The sequence below is a fragment of the Callospermophilus lateralis genome, chromosome 10 (assembly GCF_048772815.1).
Source record: "Callospermophilus lateralis isolate mCalLat2 chromosome 10, mCalLat2.hap1, whole genome shotgun sequence".
Classification (NCBI taxonomy): domain Eukaryota; kingdom Metazoa; phylum Chordata; class Mammalia; order Rodentia; family Sciuridae; genus Callospermophilus; species Callospermophilus lateralis.
This window is the reverse complement of record NC_135314.1, coordinates 125,653,175-125,673,724: the sequence shown is the minus strand read 5'-3', so window position 1 is coordinate 125,673,724 and position 20,550 is coordinate 125,653,175. Positions and strand designations below refer to the sequence as shown.

General features: G+C 38.5%; 1 protein-coding gene across 2 annotated transcripts in view; it reads right to left on the bottom strand.

Annotated features, from left to right (window-relative positions):
- The window catches only part of Ryk (receptor like tyrosine kinase), a 94,144-nt gene that overhangs the window by 43,775 nt on the left and 29,819 nt on the right, over positions 1–20,550 (bottom strand). For both annotated transcript variants that reach the window (XM_076867503.2, XM_076867504.2), the window contains exons 3-4: positions 3,586–3,685; positions 1,543–1,677 (exon numbers count right to left, since the gene is read on the bottom strand). In XM_076867503.2, the coding sequence (XP_076723618.1) occupies positions 1,543–1,677; positions 3,586–3,685 (235 nt within the window). The remainder of the gene's footprint in view (positions 1–1,542; positions 1,678–3,585; positions 3,686–20,550) is intronic.

The following is a 20,550-nucleotide window of genomic DNA, read 5'->3' as shown; positions in this document are numbered from 1 at the left end:
AGTCACTGCATACCTACCTGGGGATCAGGAACTGGACGTTCAACATCCTACTAACTAGCTATGTAAACCTAGGTGGCCTCTCTAAGGCCCAGCTTTCTCATATCAATTATATAATAACCAGTTTAGACTGGAAAGTCTATAGTCCCCTTTGACTGTAAAATTGCATGAATGTAGGTACATTACAACTGAATATATTAACATTAAAATTAAAGATGCTTTTTATTTCAAAAATGTCTATTTTAATGCTGTACAACTTTTTTATTGGAATGCATCTTAAAATCAGCCATTATAACCCACTTGCTGGTTTCAGATGTTTAAAACACTTAGTACTAATTTCATAGGAAATTTGATAATAGGCAATGTAACAAAGAGATTAAAAGCACAGGTGTGCCTCCTAGCTGTACCACTTAGCTGTCTGATGTTGACAAGTTAGTCAAATTCTCTGACTCCCAGCTTCCTCTTCTAAAAATGGAAGTAATGGGAGAACAAATTGCCTAGGGCTGTTTTAAGGATTAAATGGGTTGGATATAATATAAAGCAAGTGAGACACAGTAAGCATTCAGTAGTTTAGATATTATCTTAGACGCTAACCAACTGTGACCCTGAAAATTCAGGTCACTTTACCTTTTTGCAGCTTATAGTGAGTGGGTTAGACTAGATAAAATTTAAGGACAACTCTTTGATCTATGACCTAGCATGCTGGAACTCTTTCATATTTACTATAATTTTGTGTGTGTGGGTGTGTGGGTGGGTGATATTAGGTATTGAATCAAGTGGCACTCTATCACTGAGCTACAGCCTCAGCCCTTTATTTTGTTATTGTTTTTTATTTTGATACAGTATCTCATGAAGTTGGCCCAGGATGGTATGGTTTTAAATTTGCGATCGTCCTGCCTCAGCTTCCCAGGTAGCTGGATTACAGACTTGTACCACCCTACTGTAATTTCCTGAATAACAGCTAATATAATTCAAAATCAAAACTAACATTTATAAGTACCCACATTCAATATTATATGTATTAGGTTACCTTTAAATAACCTTTTTATTAAAAAAAAAAATCCTCTGAAATAGGTATTATTTCCATTTTGCAGATGAAAAAACTGAACCTTAGAAAGGTTAAATAACTTATCCCAAAATCCTAAAAGAAGCAGAGCTGTCATTATAATCCAGGTCTATCTAAGCTCAGAGCATTGCTCATACATAAAAGTACATTGTAAAGGAAAGAAGTAACACTCAGCTACTAGGAGGCTCCTGTCAGACTGATCTTACTTCTTGACCTCTTCAGACACTTGAATACTATTTCATATTCCTAATGGAAAATACCCTAGCAATTCTGACAAAAGATTCTGAGAAAGCAAGGTAGGGCCTAAATGAGATCCTGGCTACAAATTATCTGGGGATTATCTCAGAATTTCATATGTATTAGTATACTTTCTTTTCTCATTTGCAACTAAAATTAAGACTTGGTCATAATTAAATGTGTACAAAGACAACAAAGTTTCTTATTGACCTTTTCACATATACATAAAATAAATTCCTTACTTTTGTAGCACATTTTCCTTCGTTTAAAATTTAAGACTGTAAAATTTTTTGAAGAATTTACTGTCAAGTTGAGCTGCATTAGTATCATAACTTCAGAATCTACTTTGCCAGTGCAGGAAAGCTCGACCCGAAACACTGTTTAAAGAAATAAAATAAACTATTTTAACTGTCTTAAGAAAAATAAGAAAGAAAAAAAAATCAACATTCTAGAATTGTATTTTTGCTGCAATAAAACAAAAATAACACATTTTTAAATAAATTAAATAGAAACTTTGAGACCCCCACAGTTCTAAGACATTATTTTATTCATTCTTTAAAAAAAAAAAAAAAACTTAATGCTGAAGAACAAATCAAGACACAAATGAAGAGATAATTACTTTTAACTTTTGTTCATGGAGGAGTTTTGTTTTGTTTTGTTTTGTTTTTTGGTACTGGGGACTAAACCCAGGGGCGCTTAACCACTGAGCCATGTCCCTATCCCTTTTTATTTTATATTTTGAGACAGGGTCTCACTAAGTTGCTTAGGGCCTTGTTGATTTGCTGAGGTTGGCCTGGAACTTGTGATCCTCCTGCCTCAGCCTCCCACTGGGATTACAGATGTGCACCACTGCCCCAGCTCATGATTTATAAATTCTGCTATTTGAATACACAAAAACTACAGAATCTTAAGACAAACCCTGCTGACTTTATCATTCACATCAACATCAGAAACAACAAAAATTACATGATAAAAAGTAAAGACAACTCAATTCCAAAATGCAATTATGTATTCCTACTAATGAAAACATCAAATATAAACTTACACAGAAATCTGATAAGTTCTCAACTGTGAATTTAAAAGATCACTTTTCTAAATAGCAATTGCTCCCCAACCCCTGTGCTAGGGATTGAACTTGGGGCCTCAGGCATGACAGGCAAGTGCTCTGCCACTGAGCTACAGCCTGAGCTCTAGAAACTGGCTTTAACCAATAATTGTAACGATGGGATAACAGACTTTAGTACATCTTTTTTTTTTTTTAATCTTTCAGCTTAAGATTTTTTTCCTATAAATTTAGAATATATCCTTCTTCCATCTAAAAGAATATACCATAAATTCAAGCATTTTGAAATTTCTTTACAGACCTATAAAAGTTAACCAGCCTTCCTCTGCTTAGATTAATGCATGTCATTAATCACAGTAAGATGGCCAGAAAAAGTTTCACAACACTGCTGTAGCCAATACTTTCCATTTTTTAATATTTCCAATTCCTTAAAACCTCACATCTTCAAAAGCCTTTCTAAGAAGTTACCTCAAAAGCAGTTACATTGGTATGAGTAGGACACATTTTTGATTCATTCAGCTGAGCGTACTTAGCATCTATCCTGCACCAGCTATTATGCTAGGCACCTAGGAACTGTCAGATTCTATAAGCAGTTCAAGACCAATTGAATGTAAGGTTCTACGGTAAGGGAGAACAGAAGAAAAACTCAACAGTTGGAGAGAAGGAGGCAGAAAAAGAACAGTGCAGATTTTGAGTCTTGTAGAAGTAGAAGCAGGGGGGAAAAAGGAAATGATGGTTTAAGGCTTGGCAACAAGGATGGAAAACTGTATGTAAATGCTGGAATGCCTGGGCAAGTGCAGCAGGCAGGGGCAGAGGATAAACAATCCAGGACACAAGCTGGGGAGTCTGGAATGTATTTGTTTGATGGGAGCAGGTAGCATTGAGGGCTTGACAATATGTGGTCAGATGTGAGTGTGCAATGACCATCCAGGCCACAGTGTGAGATGTAAGCATTAAACAAAGAAGCAAGACTAGACATGTGGGGGCCAGTGCCAGCAATTCAGAAAAAGAGGGAAGATCTGAGTACAGATAGCTCTAGAAGGATGGAAAAGAGGGAACAACTTAAGAACACAGTGGGAAAAAAGTACTCACAAAATATGCTTTCAAAGTACTTATATGTGCTACATTTATCAAACTAAGACACACTATATACATCAGTAAAATGTCTTTTGGGGGATGCAGGACATGGCAGAATACTAAGCAGCCTTTGAGACTTACTGACCTGATAAAGTGCGTGGAACTTCCCCTTGAGCAGAAATGTTGACCTGGGGCATGTCCATAGCCACAAAATTGTCTATTTGGAATCCCAGCTTATACTCAACCTGTAAATGGAAAGAAACAAACACACTAGACCTATGATAACAGAAAGGACATCAATAGTTTGATTTCATTAATTAGCTTATTAATCAATGCATGAGCTTTTCATATGTACAAAGAATTCACCTATCAAAAAAATCTAAATAGTCAGAAGCAGTCCTGGGAATTTTCAGTTAGATAAATATTCAACCCAATCAGTCATCTCTATCTGATGTCCAGAATAGTATCCCCAAAATCCTTTCCCCTAAACCCTACAATCTAGGATTCAGAAATCCTTCTGAAGACTATGTAGTCATCAAAGAGAACTCCTGGAGAGCAAGATATGAAGAACCAAGGAGTGGAGACATATGATTTACAGATCATAACTATTTTCCAACACCTGGTCTAGTTGATACAAGTCAAGCTCTGAGGGCCCCTATGTGCCTGGTGGATGGAGGTCTGTTCTGTACACACACTCACCTAACAGACAGATTCCAAGGCATGGCATTCTCATGGAATATCTAAGCCATATTCTCTAGTACAGCTTTTCCTTCTGCTGTAGTTTAGATGTTGCAAGTCCACCAAAGGCCCATGTTTTAAAGGTCTGGTTCCCAGGGTAGCACTACTGGAAGGTAATAAAACCTTAAGGAGGTGGAGCCTAGTGAGAGGTCTCTAGGTCCTCTGGGGACATTCCCAGAAAAGGGATTGTGGGATCCTGGCTCTTTCCTCTTCCTCTTTGCTTACTGGCCAGGGGGTAAGCAACTGTTCTACCACAGGGTCCCTCCATGATATGCTATCAGAGAACTAAAGCAACATTGCCCTCAATCAAGGACTAAAAACCTTTAAAAACATAAGCTGAAACAAACCTAATTTCTTTATAAGTTTATTGTCTCAGATATTTTGTTACAGTAATGGAAAGCTAACAATGGCTAAGAAAGTTCATATTTGGAATCCCTATCTAATCTCTGGATCTATTTCTCAAGTGACTCAGAATCCAGAAGGGACCAGTAAGACATCCCTGGAACACCAGTAACTATCAAACCTGGCATACCAGCCTGGCTTAATAGAACCAACTAACAACAATAAATATAGCCCTATTGCTATACAGAATTCATGGGAAAAGCAGCTCAAATTGCAAAGTAATAGCTGAAATTCTGAACTGCTCCAACCTTCAAGATCTTCAATGAGGTCTTTTTTTTTTTTCTTTTTTTTTTTATTGTTGGTTGTTCAAAACATTACATAGTTCTTGATATATCATATTTCACCCTTTGATTCAAGTGGGTTATGAACTCCCATTTTTACCCCGTATACAAATTGCAGAATCACCTCAGTTACACTTCCATTGATTTATATATTGCCATACTAGTGTCTGTTGTATTCTGCTGCCTTTCCTATCCTTTACTATCCCCCCTCCCCTCCCCTCCCCTCCCCTCTTCTCTCTCTACCCCCTCTACTGCAGTTCATATCTCCCCCTTGTATTATTTTTCCCTTTCCCCTCGCTTCCTCTTGTATGTAATTTTGTATAACCCTGAGGGTCTCCTTCCATTCAATGAGGTCTTACATTTCATATATTCTTTGTCCTGCCTTTGAATCTTTGTAACTACAGTGCCCTTCTCCCATTCAGCGGTCATAGGGTGGTTTTGGTGGAGAGCTATGACTGGCAGAGCTATAAAGAAGTGGGATGGAAAAAGAGTGTGAAGAAAAAAATGCAAGAACCCATTGTTAAGCTTACAAAAAAGATATCTGTACTCTCATATTCACTGGGAAACCACCTCAGTGTCCATTAACTGATAAATGTATAAAGAAAATGTACTATATATATTCAATGCAATATTATCCAGCCATTAAAAAAAGTTTTTTAAGGGTAAACTCCTGTGATTTGCAACAACACGAACTAGAAACTATGTTACATGAAATAAGCCAGGCATAGGACAAGTACTTCATGATCTCATTCATATGTGGAATTTAAAAAAGTAAATCTCATAGAAGTTCAGAGCATAAAGGTCATTAATGGAGGTTGGGGGACAGACAGAAGTAAAAACTTCAGGAGTGCTATTGCATGGTGGAGTGATACAGATAACAATAATGTGCTACATACATCAAAAACCTAGAAGGAAAAAATTTGAATGTTTTCACCATGAATAAATGATAAATGTTTGAGGAGACAGATATTGTTTACCCTGATTTAAACATTATACAATGTATACACATATTGAAACATCACATGGTACTCTATAAATATGTACAACTTTTATATTGATATAAAAATATATCAATTAAAATAAATTTAATTTAAATTTTTAAAAAACAAAACTTAACTAGAAAGAATGGAAGACAGGTGGGAAAGGAGGGTCCCAGAGTTTTTCTATCTTCTTTTTAAGGAGATAAATATGTTTATATTATATTTTAAAATGTCAATGAAATGGTGTATCTAATAAAGATGAAAGAGGAAAAGTATCATCCCAGAGTATCAGCCCCTGGGTATCAGCTAAGGCAGTGGGTGCTGTCACCCATGGATAAGAAGGGGAACTCAATCAACCCAGTATATTTGGTTCCCCCTTTGAATTTCTCCTTCCACGTACTATCTGGGGGTCCCTGAGCTAAACACCATAGAGATGTGAATATCAAACTCTCCTTTGTTATTTAGGTAGGTACACAAACAACTGTTAAAATCTTTATTTGGTAGCACATTGACCACAAAAGAATACTGGCTATCTTTCCCTCTGGAGATAGCCCACATTGAGTGTATATTCCTTGCCACACCCCAAAGGCCTCTCCCTCTTGATCTCATTCTCCCTAGAGTATTTATCTACATTCCTAAATAAACATGACAATACCTTTGAGAAAAAACAAACAAACAAACAAACAAAAAGCCCAAAACAAATGTTCTCCCTGCATCATATCAGTGAATCAGTGATACCTTGGCTAGAAGTGTTAATAGTCACAAAAATATTGCTGCCACCAGGGGGTGATACAGAGCTATAGTCAAGGGCCAGGAATGAGCCCGAAAACATGAAGAGAATGCATTTACTGTTCTATACTATTTATCATTGACTGTATCACTATACCATGATATCTCTGAAGAGAACCACTTATCAAAGGAAGGTACAAAAATTAACACAGAAAAAATAGATTTGGAACTATGGTACCAGGGGACCCTTACATAAATTAGCACCCTTTTCAAGCTTTGCAGAATGTGAATACAACATGAGAATCAAACAGGATAACAGACCACACCTGTTATATTATGTACCTGTTAAACTGGCAGATTCCCTCTGATAAACGCAGACCCCAGTCACTCCAGAGTAGCTCTCCTACAGTCATGCTATACTTCCCATCAACCTACTGCCAAACCCAGGGATTCAGACACAAACCCTCTTGTGCTACTGATAGCAAGTCACAGTCTTCCTGTTTTACCCTCCATTTGGGTAACCTCACTATTCTGAACAGCCTCCCACACTCTCAGACTCTTAACCTTCTTCCCCAATCTGACTTTCCTCAGAAGTGACCTCTTCTCTTACCCAGCATTCAGTTTCTACAATACCTAATGGGCGGGGCTTCGCAGTGGGATGAGTGTCTTTCAGGATCATATGTCCTTTCCAGACATCTCTTTCATATGCACAGCCCCCTCTGCTCTGAAGTTCACAACTTCTCCTAATGGCTAGGTTTCACGTCAGCTAAAACCAATGACACATAGAACTCTACAGAGGCCTTGGCCTTTAACTCATTTGTTTCCTGCCATCTTCAAAACCAAAGAAAATACAAAAACACCATTGTATCAAATATCCCCTTATTATCTCTGACTACCCACCTCCGATTCCTACAAAACTCTTCATCTCTGCTACTGGAAATCAGTCAATATTTATGAGGCACATACATGAGCAAGGGGCTATGCTTACAACTGGGATACAGTGACCAACTAAACTACTTCCTTCTCCTCCAGCCCAGAAAAGACCACTTGATTTCCACATTCCCACAGTCTGTGCCTCCCAAAGGGCATTACTGACATAGTGATATTGACAACCTGAACTGGTTTACTTCCTCTTCTACACTCTTAGAAGGCAATGCCAGCATCCTGACTGTTCCTTACTCTATTACTGTTGCCCAGCCTGTTGCAAGCAATCACATTCTGGAGAGAAGGTGGTCTTATACCAGGATGACCTCCAGTCTTAGGGTTTGCCTTTATCCTGCTCAGCAATCCCTTCTTCAGTCCCTTTCCTCCCTACTGTTTTTCACTCCAAACCTCACAGAGCCTTATGGATTCACTACTGCCCTCCCTTCTTCCTTACTCTCAGATAATGCTCTTGTCTCTTCAGCCAACAGAGGAACCATCTTGCTTTCTTTTCAGCACCAAGCAGATCTGCTGGAGGGCCCATCCATCCTCTGTACCCCGGTTCCAAGGAAAGGTCCATTGTCCTCTTTAAATGATAAATTCCTTCTCTCATAGTATACTAGGTCCTAGCCAATTTTACCACAATGTGATCTCATTATCAACTAGTGTCTATCTTCAGTCTTTCCACATGTACAGTTACCTATTAAACACATCTACCTAGTGGTCCTATGGCCCTCAATTTTAAGAGATTCAAAGCCAAACTCAGTCTGCTTTATTCTAGCTCTTTTCCTGCAAACAGAAGAGCAGCTAACCAGGAACCTGAGCCCTCAAAAAGGAAAGGAATCAAAGGCCCTAACTGCAGTGCTGAGAGTAAGGGACAAGACTAACACCAAAGCACCTCAGTGTGGTAAGGGTGAGAGAAAGGGAGAGGGAAGGAGATGAAATTGATGGAGTAAGGCAGACTAGGGCATGGAAAGAGGTGACAAGGAGCTAGCCAGGAGGTTTGAGAAAGTGACCTCTTTGCCCACGCCACAGTCTGGAGGAGTATAAAATAGCATGGAGCCTGCCTTCTGCCCAAGGCTTCCTTTTTGAAAGACTATGAGTCCTTAGGATGTCAATTTTTAAATTGCAGTTTCTAAGATCAGAGAAGAATTGCCAATTATTGAAGTCCAATTTTCTGTACTTTGGCATGTATTGATCTATAAGAAATCTCACTTACCAAACACCTTTTGAAGAAATACCTTTTCAAAGACTAAATTTATAATATACTGGAATGAAAAATTTTGAACAGCAGTTGTTTATCAGGGGGAAAAAATGAACCAAAATACTTCAGAAAAGAAGCTAGAGAAAATATAAATATTTGAATAAGCTAAAAAATAAACATTTTTGGTAATCTTCCCTTACTTGGAAACAAATGGCAATTGCAAATAGGCAGCTGATGAGTAAAGCCATTTCCTTCTGGAACCCACAGAGTACACATTTAAAGTGAATATGCTTGCCAGACAGCAAACAGCCCTCTTAATTTCTCTGAAATTACCAGAGCTGCCTTTGTCATAGAAACCTCACTCTGCAGGTGACACAGCTTGCTCGCTTCGCCCCCAGGGGCTGCTGCTGGAACTCAGACAAGTTCACACAGTCTCTCCCAACAATGAGGAAGGATTCCTGAAACCAAAGAACAGCTTTGGGGTGGTGGAAGTATTCCACGACATCTTACTATATTTTGCTTTTTAGCTATCTAAAATATCTACTGACACTTAACAGATGCATTTGGGAATGTTCTAGAATATAGAAGAAACTAAATATCTGTTTAAAACACACAGTAGTCTGCTTTAAAAAAAAAAAAAATTAAACTGCATGGCCTTGTAAAAGAGAAACGATACCAGATTCTACTCCCATCTCTAAATGCAATTTACACAATGGTCTTTTCCACTCACTCACTAAAGCATATGTGACATACATGTTAAGAATAAGATACACACAGCTCCAGCCTCTGAGGAAACCACAATCTATCTGGCAAGACAAAACAGTTATGTAAACACTGGAGAATAACACTATTAGCGAAAGCTTTGATGTGTGAAAACTAATGTTAAAATATCTCTGCCATATCAGCAAGTCTGGAGATCTTTGGAAGCAAATATTTCATCTTCTAGCAAGACTTAAAAAGTTAAGAACTGAATTTGTGATAGTGTTAGAGCTCAGGAGCTACAGACTTCCTTCTGAAAGTTCAGGACTGCATCTCAGAGCCAAATATCAGGTGAAGAACCTATCACTGAATCATGTTGGATGACTTTCCCATTTCAAGTCATCTCTGCCTCTTTCTGCCCCTGCTACTACTTTAAGCAAGGCCACTCCCAAATATGGGTCTTTATCTCCTCTCCTAGGAACTGATCAATGAACCAAAATCTACAATCATATAAAAAAATGTGACATGGACATCTGAAGGTGAAAGAAAGTGGAACTCTACATGAAGGTGCAGAGCACTTTTACCAGGACACATTGTTCAGCGCTCTGCAAACTGCAGAAAAATATAGAGTATGTTGTTTAAAATATATAGACATATACACTTGCATATATACACACAAATAAAGGTCTATCTTTAGGAGACAAGAATCAGGCAATAATGGGTGACCCAGAGAAGGGGGATGGGGTGGCTGGATTGCTTGAGATGGTACTAGGAAAGTGGAAGGAATTTATTTTTCACTGTATACCTTTTATAACTTTTGAATATGTACCATGTCCATACATTGCCTACTTGTAAAATTAATTTTTAAAATGAACAAACTGCAATTAATCAACTGCTCAAATCACCACACATGATGACCCAGAAGTGGAATTAGGAGCTGAGATGGTGGCTGAAGCCTGAAACTAGATTCACACACACAAATTCCAGTTTTTTATCATAAATGTTTATACCTGGTACGGATGAACTCTTCAAATAAGTTCAACTACATATTCAATCTATAAATTCCATTCATTTTTCCAAACTGATCTCACTCAATTTCAGAGTAAAATACCTGAAAAATCCTATGTGTCTACCTACTGTCTCATGTACCCTGCCTTACACTTCAGAACCAGGAAAGTCCCCTCTCCTAAAGCAGCACATTGCAACTCTGAAAAGCTCTAACACCTCAGAGGTTCTCCTTGTGGAGCTGTGCCCTGTGGCTGCTACCTGTCTGTTTCTTCTGCAGTCAGTACTAGGTGCTTACACCAGGCACAGGGGATGATCTTGAGGTGTTCTGCAGCTAGGAGGGAGACAGAAAAGAAAATCAACTCTTACAATATTCTTGGGAGTATGACTAGGGTTATGAGAGAGGAGAAGGGCACTAAGGATAGGAAAAGGCACCTGCTACAGCTGGAGGAGAGGGGACACCAGCTGAATCAGGTAAAAAAGAACTGACTGGATAAAAGATATTTCTAGCAGAGCAGTCAGCATCAAAGTGATAGATCAAGAAATTGCAAGACAGGTCAGGCAAGGTGGTGCATGACTGTAATCCCAGCAACTCAGGAGGCTGAGGCAGGAGGAACACAAGTTTGAGGCAAGCAGAGAGGCCCTAAGCAACTTAGGGAATAATAAATAAAAAGGGTGGGTAAGCTCAGTGGTAATGCACCCCTGGGTTCAATCTCACATATTAGAAAGAAAAAGGAAAAAGAAATTGCAAGACAGACAACAATGGCACTAATGATTGGCTGAAGAGGAGGCAGAAAAGAAAGGCAGGGACAAAATAATGAAGGTCTCTCAAGAAATCAAACTTCATTCTGGTGGCAACAGAGAGTCCCTACTGTGGCTATGGGGATGGTACAAGAAGAAGCCAATTTGAGGCAAGGAGTTGAGTTAAGAATACTGTCCATATCCTGGAAGAAATAATGAAGACCAAAATTAAGGATACGGCAGAAGGTTTCCAGAGAGGTAGAAATTTAAGATGTAATTATAAGAGCTGGAGATGTAGCTCCGTGACAGAGCACTTGCCTAGCATCCACAATGCCCCAGGTTCGATCCCCAGCACCACAAAAAATGATATAATTATGAAAGAGAACCTCTTAGATTTAGAAGGTACAGAAAAAGGAGATAAGGCTTTTGGCCTGCATGTGTAAATAGATACTGATGGCTCCACAACAAGTCAGGGAACTCCCAACTTACCAGGCACTTCCCATCAGCAGCAGCAGTCCAAATATGCACTAATGATATCATTTGATGTCTGCTAAGCATGGACTTTAAAATTTGTGCTCCACAAAATAAAATAAACAATATGGAAAAAGCTATACCATGGCTCCTCCTGACTCACAATGTACCCAGCCACTGAGATTCATCAGAGACCCTTCTATCTTCTACTCTAACTTCCTCCTGTGACAGGACCCCAAGATCCAAGCAACCACCAACAACAACATCACAGCACTGCAACTCATTTCAAATAAAAACATCAGTGTATGTACATTTTGAAAGAGGAATGAGTAACAAAAGGCTTCATTTTGTTTAAATCTAACTTCCTACATTACCTTTTTTATTCATAAATTACAACCCATATACTGCCCAGCAAACACTCTTATGACATATCAGCATCCTTTTTTCCTGAGTGTACCCAGAAATATTTTCATTCTGCTCAAGGTCAGCAGACGTAGCTTTTGAAAGGAATAACTACATTTTGCACTATTTCAAAATGCACTTTTTGTTTTTATAACTGTCAACATCAAAAATAGGAACAATAACAAAAAATTACAATCAAGTTTTGGAGAAAGTAAGAAGCCTCTCTACCTGAAAGACATGTCATAGATACACTGGGTCTCAGAGATGCAAGGGAACTTAAAATTCAAGACCAGACACTCTGCAAATGCTTAAATTCCTTTTACAATCCCCCACCATTTGGCTATTCAGTGTAGATCTGACCTCCCTGGTAAGAGAGGATGTATCACCCTCAGTACTGGTGAAAAGGGCAACGTAGTTCTAAACAAAGGTAAAACCTAGTGGAAAAAAGCAATGAGGAATGGGAGATTTTTTACATACTTTCAAATTATCTCCCAACAAATTACTTATTCATTATAAAGGGATACACCTTACTGTGGAGAAATCTAGTCATCCAAGTATTCAGAGTTAACAAAAACCAGCACTGAACACAGTGGTATCAGGTGTACACCTCTCATGCCTCGAAGGACAGTCCTTCTGTGGGTATTACTGCCATAGAAACATTCTCCAATCTTATCAAGAGAAAACCTTGGACAATTCAAATTGAGGAGCATTCTATAAAATAACTGGCTTGTGTGTTTTAAAACTGTAAGGTCAAAAAACACAAAGAAAGGCTATAGAACTGTTTCAGATTAATAAGAAACTAAACAAACACCAACTAGTGAAAAAATAATAATAAACAACATTATTGGGGTTACTTATGAAATGTCATTACCATTGATAAGGTAACAGTATTATAACTTACATTTTCTGATTTTGATAACTATATTTGGTTATGTATGTTCTTAGAAAATACTGATATATTTAGGAGTAAAGGGACATGTTTGAGACTCACCTTCAAAGAGTTTAAGGGGAGAAAGTATGTGTGTGTATTGTGTGTGTGTGTGTGTGTGTGTGTGTTACATGAAAATGACAAGTTATCCAAAAAATAAGTTCACACAATATTATGTAACAATACTAAAAAAAAAAAAAAAAAAATGTGTTGAGTTCAGTTTCCTTTAAGAGTTCAGGTACTCAAACACTGCAACTGACATATCTGGTTTCAATATCTTTGGACACTTGACCTTTTCCAAATTATCTATACCATTTATTTTGGTACTTCACATACCCAGCTTACCACGTACTAAATGTTCTTAATTAGTTCACACGAATTTTCTAATTTTGCAGCTTTCACCCTAAAGTAATCTCTACCATGCGGCCAGCGCAATGGTTTCATTAATGAGGTTCTTGGCATAAAAGTTAGCTAGCGAGATCGAAATAAACACACAGACTCAGTTACCTTTTTCTATGACCAGGTCCGAGACGGCTCCCCTCTCTGGTTCCCTCCTCTAACCGCCCGGCAGGGCAGCAAGGATTACTCAGGGCTAGCAGGAGAGAGAGAGAGAGCGAGCACGCCAGGGAGTAGCCTTTTATTGGGGAGCAAGAAATTCAGGGGATAATTCCATCCAATGAAGGTTGAAGAGGGAGCCGCACTCCAAGGTCAGGGTCAGTGATTGGGCCTCCGGGGTCAGTGGTCAGTTACACCCCCACATGGACAGGTTCTCTCATCAGGAGAGGGCCGGGAAAGCTCCGACACAGCCAGAGCGCCTCAGACCCTAACCGGGAGTCACCCAGTCACGTGTGAGAATGGCTTCCGACATATTCCCCCTTTCTTTTCGCAAAAATGAGGCGGCGGTTCACTCTCTGGAGTTTTTGCATTCTTGTTCTGAAGACTTGCCATCCTACAATTATAATGCAATAGAGAATTAGCAGCAAAGAGAATAATCCAATAATGTACCAGGCCGAGTGTTTGAGAATATTTCCAGGGTTGAATCCATTTAACTCCTTTAATATTTGGTTAGCCAAAGAAGAAGGATCTGAAAAATCAGCTCTATTATTTTGAATGTCTTGGATATGGTGATGAAGTTCCAGAATATCCAAGCTATTATTACTATTTTGTCAAATACCTAACAAATGGTTTTTAACCTTCTCCCAATCCCAGAGAGAAGCATTGTACTTGGCAGCTGTAACACACACATACTTATAATTAGCATGGCATTTAAGCCTTTCTTTAAATTTTAAGGCTGAAAGTTCATTACCTATGTTAATAACAGTTGCCTCTAAGGCGTTTAATTTAGTTTCAATCTTTTCATCAATATTTACTTGATTACGCAGAGCCTTGGAAGTATTTTGAGCTAAATTATTAAGAAATTTTGCATGCTGAATATTTTGAGACAATGTCAGAGACGCAGAGACAGTTGATGCAATAAAAGAGACTAGCGCCAAAACACCAACAATTATAACTCCAATAGCACGTTTAGGTCTTGCCAGCTGGGCATGAATTTGCTGTAAGACTTGTAAACCAGCATCAGCATACCATGGCTCTGAAATATTAGCAGGTAATAAAACGAAAGAGGGCTGATGAAGTATCAGCACTCCTTTTCCTCCATTATACCTAGTAATACAATTGGTTAGGTTACATTTATTACAAGTAACAATATATCTGTCATCTATCCATTTAACTTTTACATTTCCAATGATTAAAACATAAGGAGATTGGACACAAGCTCGTAAGCCATAGCAAGATCCCTCTTTACAGTTCTTGCCAATAAATCTTGGTAAGGGTTTGTCAGTAAAATGTAAGAATTCTGAGGCAGCAATTAAACGCCAAATATCTTTTTGAACACCACCTTTACTATAAGTCAAAATATTACTAACAAATCCTGCAGGTGTCATAGCAGAATTTCTTCGTAATTGTCTCTTATCAATTTTTGGAGACCAGTCTAAAATATACCCACTATCTTTAGACACCTTATGTTGTACAGGAAAGGGATTTATACAATCCATCCATTTAGGAAAGGTGCCAATCTCAATTGTAGAACTATTTGGACAGTGGTGTATCTGTGGAGGTTTTGCAGAAATGACTGGCTTATTATGGGAAAGTCCCATCTTAATTACTGATCTAGTATTAGGTTTTAAATCTCCATAAATAGAATTATTTGTCAGTCTAGGTCTACCAATCGCTGTCTTTTTTTTTGAATGATACTTTCAGACAGCCAGCATGTTTATCATGGGACCAACACAAGGGTAATTGGGCACTATAGCCAGAATAATTAAATCTAGTCACATGATTGGGAGTAATATGAGTATCTGTAAATCCTCCCATCATGAATGAGTCATTAGTAAATACTGGAATAGATTCTCCAGTCCACACAGCTGGGTGTACCAGGGGTGGATCTGGGAAATATGTCCAGTAAGTGTCTACTTGATCCCCCTTTACCTGACAGCCCAGTAGGGCAATTACTGTTGTTACCATCATCATTGGGGTCCTGTTTTCTCCTAGGTCTCGAAGTAGTCGGGAAGCCTGGGTTGTTAGCTTCTTCACGTCTTTTCATGAAATCAGCTTTTTGGCTGGGTCAATCTGGTCTTTCCTCATCCTTTTCCGATATCTCCTCCTCTGGATGGGGGCTCCTCTGGGTCGATCCTCAGTCGCTTGAATCTGGGTTCTATCTCTTCCATGTCTGATAGCATGTTCAGGCACCCAAATAGGACGAGAAGAATTTTCTGGGAAAATACAAGCATGCCCTCTGCCCCATATAATCACCGGGTCTGGGCCCTTCCACTGACCGGTCTGTAAATCTTTCCACAAAACTCTGCCTAAAGGGCCTGTTACTGAGGGAGACATTTGTCTCTCAGCAGCAGTGTGACCTTCTGCGTCACAGTTTAAAAAATTTAAAACAAACAAGGCATGATTAAGGCTATTTTGGGGAGTCATAAGCTTATCCCCCCTTTTTAATTTTTGTAATTGAAGTTTAATAGATAAATGAGCTCGTTCTACAATGGCTTGACCTTGGGGGTTATAAGGAATTTCTGTTTTATGATTAATTTTAAACTCTTGACAAAATTGTTGAAAAGAAGAGCTCACATAAGCTGGAGCATTATCTGTTTTAATCTGCATAGGGCATCCTAAAACAGAAAAAGCTGCTAGGCAATGAGAAATTACATTTTGAGAATTTTCCTTAGTACGTGCTGTGGCAAAAATAAATCTAGAATAAGTGTCCACTATGACATGCACATAACACTGCTTACCAAATTGAGGAATATGAGTTACGTCCATTTGCCAGATTTGATTTGGCTTTAATCCACGGGGATTTACCCCTGATGGCAGAGATGGAGTGTGAATAGCACACTTAGGGCATTGGCTTACAATCTGACGAGCTTGTTCTCTAGTAATATTAAATTTTTTACGTAAGCTAGAAGCATTTTGATGATATAAGGAATGGGAAGCTAGTGCACAGTCATATGAAGACATCTGTTGACAAAAAGCTACGAGTCTGTCAACTTTGTTATTACTTGAAGCTAAAGGTCCTGGAAGATTAGTATGAGCTCGTATATGTCCTATGAAACATGGATATTTCTGCATTAGCACTGCCTTTTGTAAATTATGAAATAATTTAAATAACTCTTGTGATGAAGTATACCCAATAACTGAAGTTTCAATATTTTTAGTAACTCCGACTGCATATAAGCTGTCAGAATAAATATTAATAGGCTCATTTGCAAAGTAAGTTAAGGCACAAATCAGAGCTTGAAGCTCTGCTCTTTGGGCAGAAGTATAAGAAGTTTGTATTACCTCTGTGTGAACACGACTATAAAATCCTGCTTTACCTGAACTAGATCCATCAGTGAACACTGATAAGGCTTCATCTATAGGATGGGCACGTACAATCTTTGGAAAAATAAGTGACGTTAATGATGCAAATTGTATAATCTTATCACGAGGATAGTGACTATCTATCTGGCCAGGAAAATCAGCAAAAGCTATTTGCCATGGGCTAGAAGTTTGAAAAAGCCAATTAATCTGTTGAACAGAAAATGGAATAATTATGATATCAGGTTCAGATCCAATTAATTGTAAAATCCTAGTTCTACCCTTAATTACTAATTGAGCTATAGAATCATGAAAAGGAATTAATGTTTTTTGAGGGGAGTGGGATAAATAAATCCATTCAATAACTCCTAATTTTTGCCATATGGCTCCTGTTGGTGTAAGTTGGAAATATTAATAAATACACCATTTCCTTAGGATCAACTCTAGTAAGCTGTGCATTTTTAATTGCATTTTCAACTTTCCTTAAAGCTGTTTTAGCCTCTAAAGTTAGCTGACGTGGAGAGGTTGGAGAAGGATTTCCTTGTAATATCTGAAATAAAGGACTTAACTCAGAAGTAGTTAGTTTTAAGGATGGCCTCAGCCAATTAATATCTCCTAATAGCTTTTGAAAATCATTAAGGGTATGTAACTCCTTAATTCTTATCTGAAGATTTTGAGGACGGATTGTACGTCCTTGAATTATCTGACCTAGATATTGAAAAGGTGACACTTTTTGAATTTTTTGAGGAGCTATGCATAAACCCATTGCTGCAAGCGAAGTCTCTAACTGAGTAAAGATTTCTGAAAGTACCTCGGGATTAGCATGAGCCAATAATATATCATCCATAAAATGAATAATATATGCATCAGGAAAGCTACTTCTTATGGGATCTATCGCCTGGTCTACGTATTTTTGGCACAGAGTAGGACTATTACGCATTCCCTGTGGGAGTACTTTCCAGCAATATCTTTTAACAGGTTCCTTAAAATTAATTGTTGGGACAGTGAAAGCAAATCTCTCACAATCTCCAGGATGTAACCTTATAGAGAAAAAACAGTCTTTTAAATCTATTACCATCAAGCTATAATCTAAAGGAATGGCTGTGGGAGAGGGAAGTCCTGGCTGTAAGGATCCCATAGGCTGAATTGCATGATTTATTGCCCTTAAATCCTGCAGCAATCTCCAATTTCCTGACTTTTTCTTAATAACAAAAATAGGTGTGTTCCAAGGACTAAGCGTTGGTTCTATATGACCAGCCTGAAGTTGTTCCTCAACTAGTCTGTGAATTATTTTAAGCTTTTCCCCTGAGATGGGCCACTGAGAAATCCATATAGGCTCCTCTGTGAGCCAAGTGATTTTTTCAGCTGTCTTAGGGATCGGGGAAGTACTCAGGGCCCCTAATAAAAATTTTGGCTTGGAGCATTTACTAATCTTTGTCGTGGAGACTGGTTTGTAAACAGATACTCTTCCTGAAGGGTCTCCCTATCATCTCCAGGAAAATATCTCTGACTAACTTCCTCAACTGATCTCATAGAGTTAGGAGTAACTAATAACAATCTCATTTTGGTTAAAATATCTCTCCCCCATAGATTAGCTGGTAAAGGTTCTGTGCTGTCGCCATTTTGAAATTGGGCTTCTAAGTCACGTGGCTGAGAGGAACTCTGAGCCCCTCTAGGAATCTCTTCCGCAATTTCCTCTCCAGGAAGATCGTCTACCTCCCTTGGAGGGCTCTCTAGGACCTTGGAGGTATCTCCTCTCTGATATTGCTCTCCATAATCTTCCTGCGGAGTAGCCTGATTTTGCAAGTTTAAATTTACATTTTTAACTTTGGGCCTGGCCCCTAGGGCCTTCGTTTTTAAGGGGCTTAAAGGAAAAGGAATTAACATAGGATTTTCCATTTGAATAGACTTGATAGCCCATTGAATGTCTTTTAGCAGGTCCTCAGGGGGCCACGAATCCTGGCCCGTATATTTAAAAAGACAAACTTCCAAGGCCGTCCAGGTTCTCTGAATATTATCTATGCCTCCAGGTAATTCATTTGAAAGACAGACCTTTTGTAACTTTCTTCCTAATTTCTCCCAAGTAAGTAAATTTGGAGACTCTTGTTCACAAAACCAAGGACAATATTTACCTACAATCTCTAAGAATTGTAATAACTGAGCTTTCTTTATCTGTTTTCCTTTCTGATTAATTATACTGTCTAAAATAGTCAGATACATTTCCTTATCCGTAGAAGTTGAATTTCCCATTTTAATTAATTTAACGTCTCTTTCCTTCAATATCTTAAGGTACTTTTGTGACCCAAATTGTCACCACTTCCTTTTGTGACCCAAATTGTCACTATTTCCTTTATCTTTACTTTTTTCTTTATCTTTATAGCGCGCGCTCCCACTCAATCTAGCTAATCTAGAATGCCCCCCTCGTGGGCGCCAATTCTACCATGCGGCCAGCGCAATGGTTTCATTAATGAGGTTCTTGGCATAAAAGTTAGCTAGCGAGATCGAAATAAACACACAGACTCAGTTACCTTTTTCTATGACCAGGTCCGAGACGGCTCCCCTCTCTGGTTCCCTCCTCTAACCGCCCGGCAGGGCAGCAAGGATTACTCAGGGCTAGCAGGAGAGAGAGAGAGAGCGAGCACGCCAGGGAGTAGCCTTTTATTGGGGAGCAAGAAATTCAGGGGATAATTCCATCCAATGAAGGTTGAAGAGGGAGCCGCACTCCAAGGTCAGGGTCAGTGATTGGGCCTCCGGGGTCAGTGGTCAGTTACACCCCCACATGGACAGGTTCTCTCATCAGGAGAGGGCCGGGAAAGCTCCGACACAGCCAGAGCGCCTCAGACCCTAACCGGGAGTCACCCAGTCACGTGTGAGAATGGCTTCCGACAGTAATCTCTATACTGCTGCAAAGCACCCCCCATATCTGAATACCCTGAGGCAATAGTAGGACAGCTGGGATGTTCCCAACAGCAATACACACAAGCTGCACCCAAGATCCAAGATAACTTAACTATAATCATATCACTCCTCAAGCTACATTTTAATGTATGTGTTTGTATATTTAATAATAATATGAATATGAGTTTATATAATAATAACATGAATAGATGTATATTTATAACAATCATTCTTACTAACCTCACTAACAAATATATTTAAAATGCCTAGTGTTTGGAAATGAAAAGAAAAAATAAGTATCCTTATTCACTTTGTAAGGAATGTTTATTCACTGGTACAATCTTGGAAGAAACACTTTTGCAATACGTATCAAAATTATAAACATACACTTCTGGACCCAGCCACTTCACTTCTCAGTGATAATTTACTATTCAGACACAATGCCATACAGTGCTTTCTGATAAAGATGTTCTTAATGTATTTATAAACATATGCACATTTTTGTTTCTATATTTATCTATAGCAAAGACAGAAAAATTTTTAATTAAAAAATTTAAAATAGTAAAGTAAATTATCAACAAAAGATGAATAACCAATTGTTTTCACCATACCTTTACGTTAGCTTTTGCCCAGCAAATGAAGTGAAATAAACTGTGTAACAGTAAAGGGAAGCATTATTTTAAATAGTAAAATACCAATAAAAAACTGTTCCATCAATGGGGCACTTAATAATGACACATCACCTATTCATTCAATATCATAAAATCATTAAAGAAAATGAGTGAAACAGAGAAATGGAAAGACATCATGATATATTGTTACTAGGTGGGAGAAAACACTGCTGAACAGACAT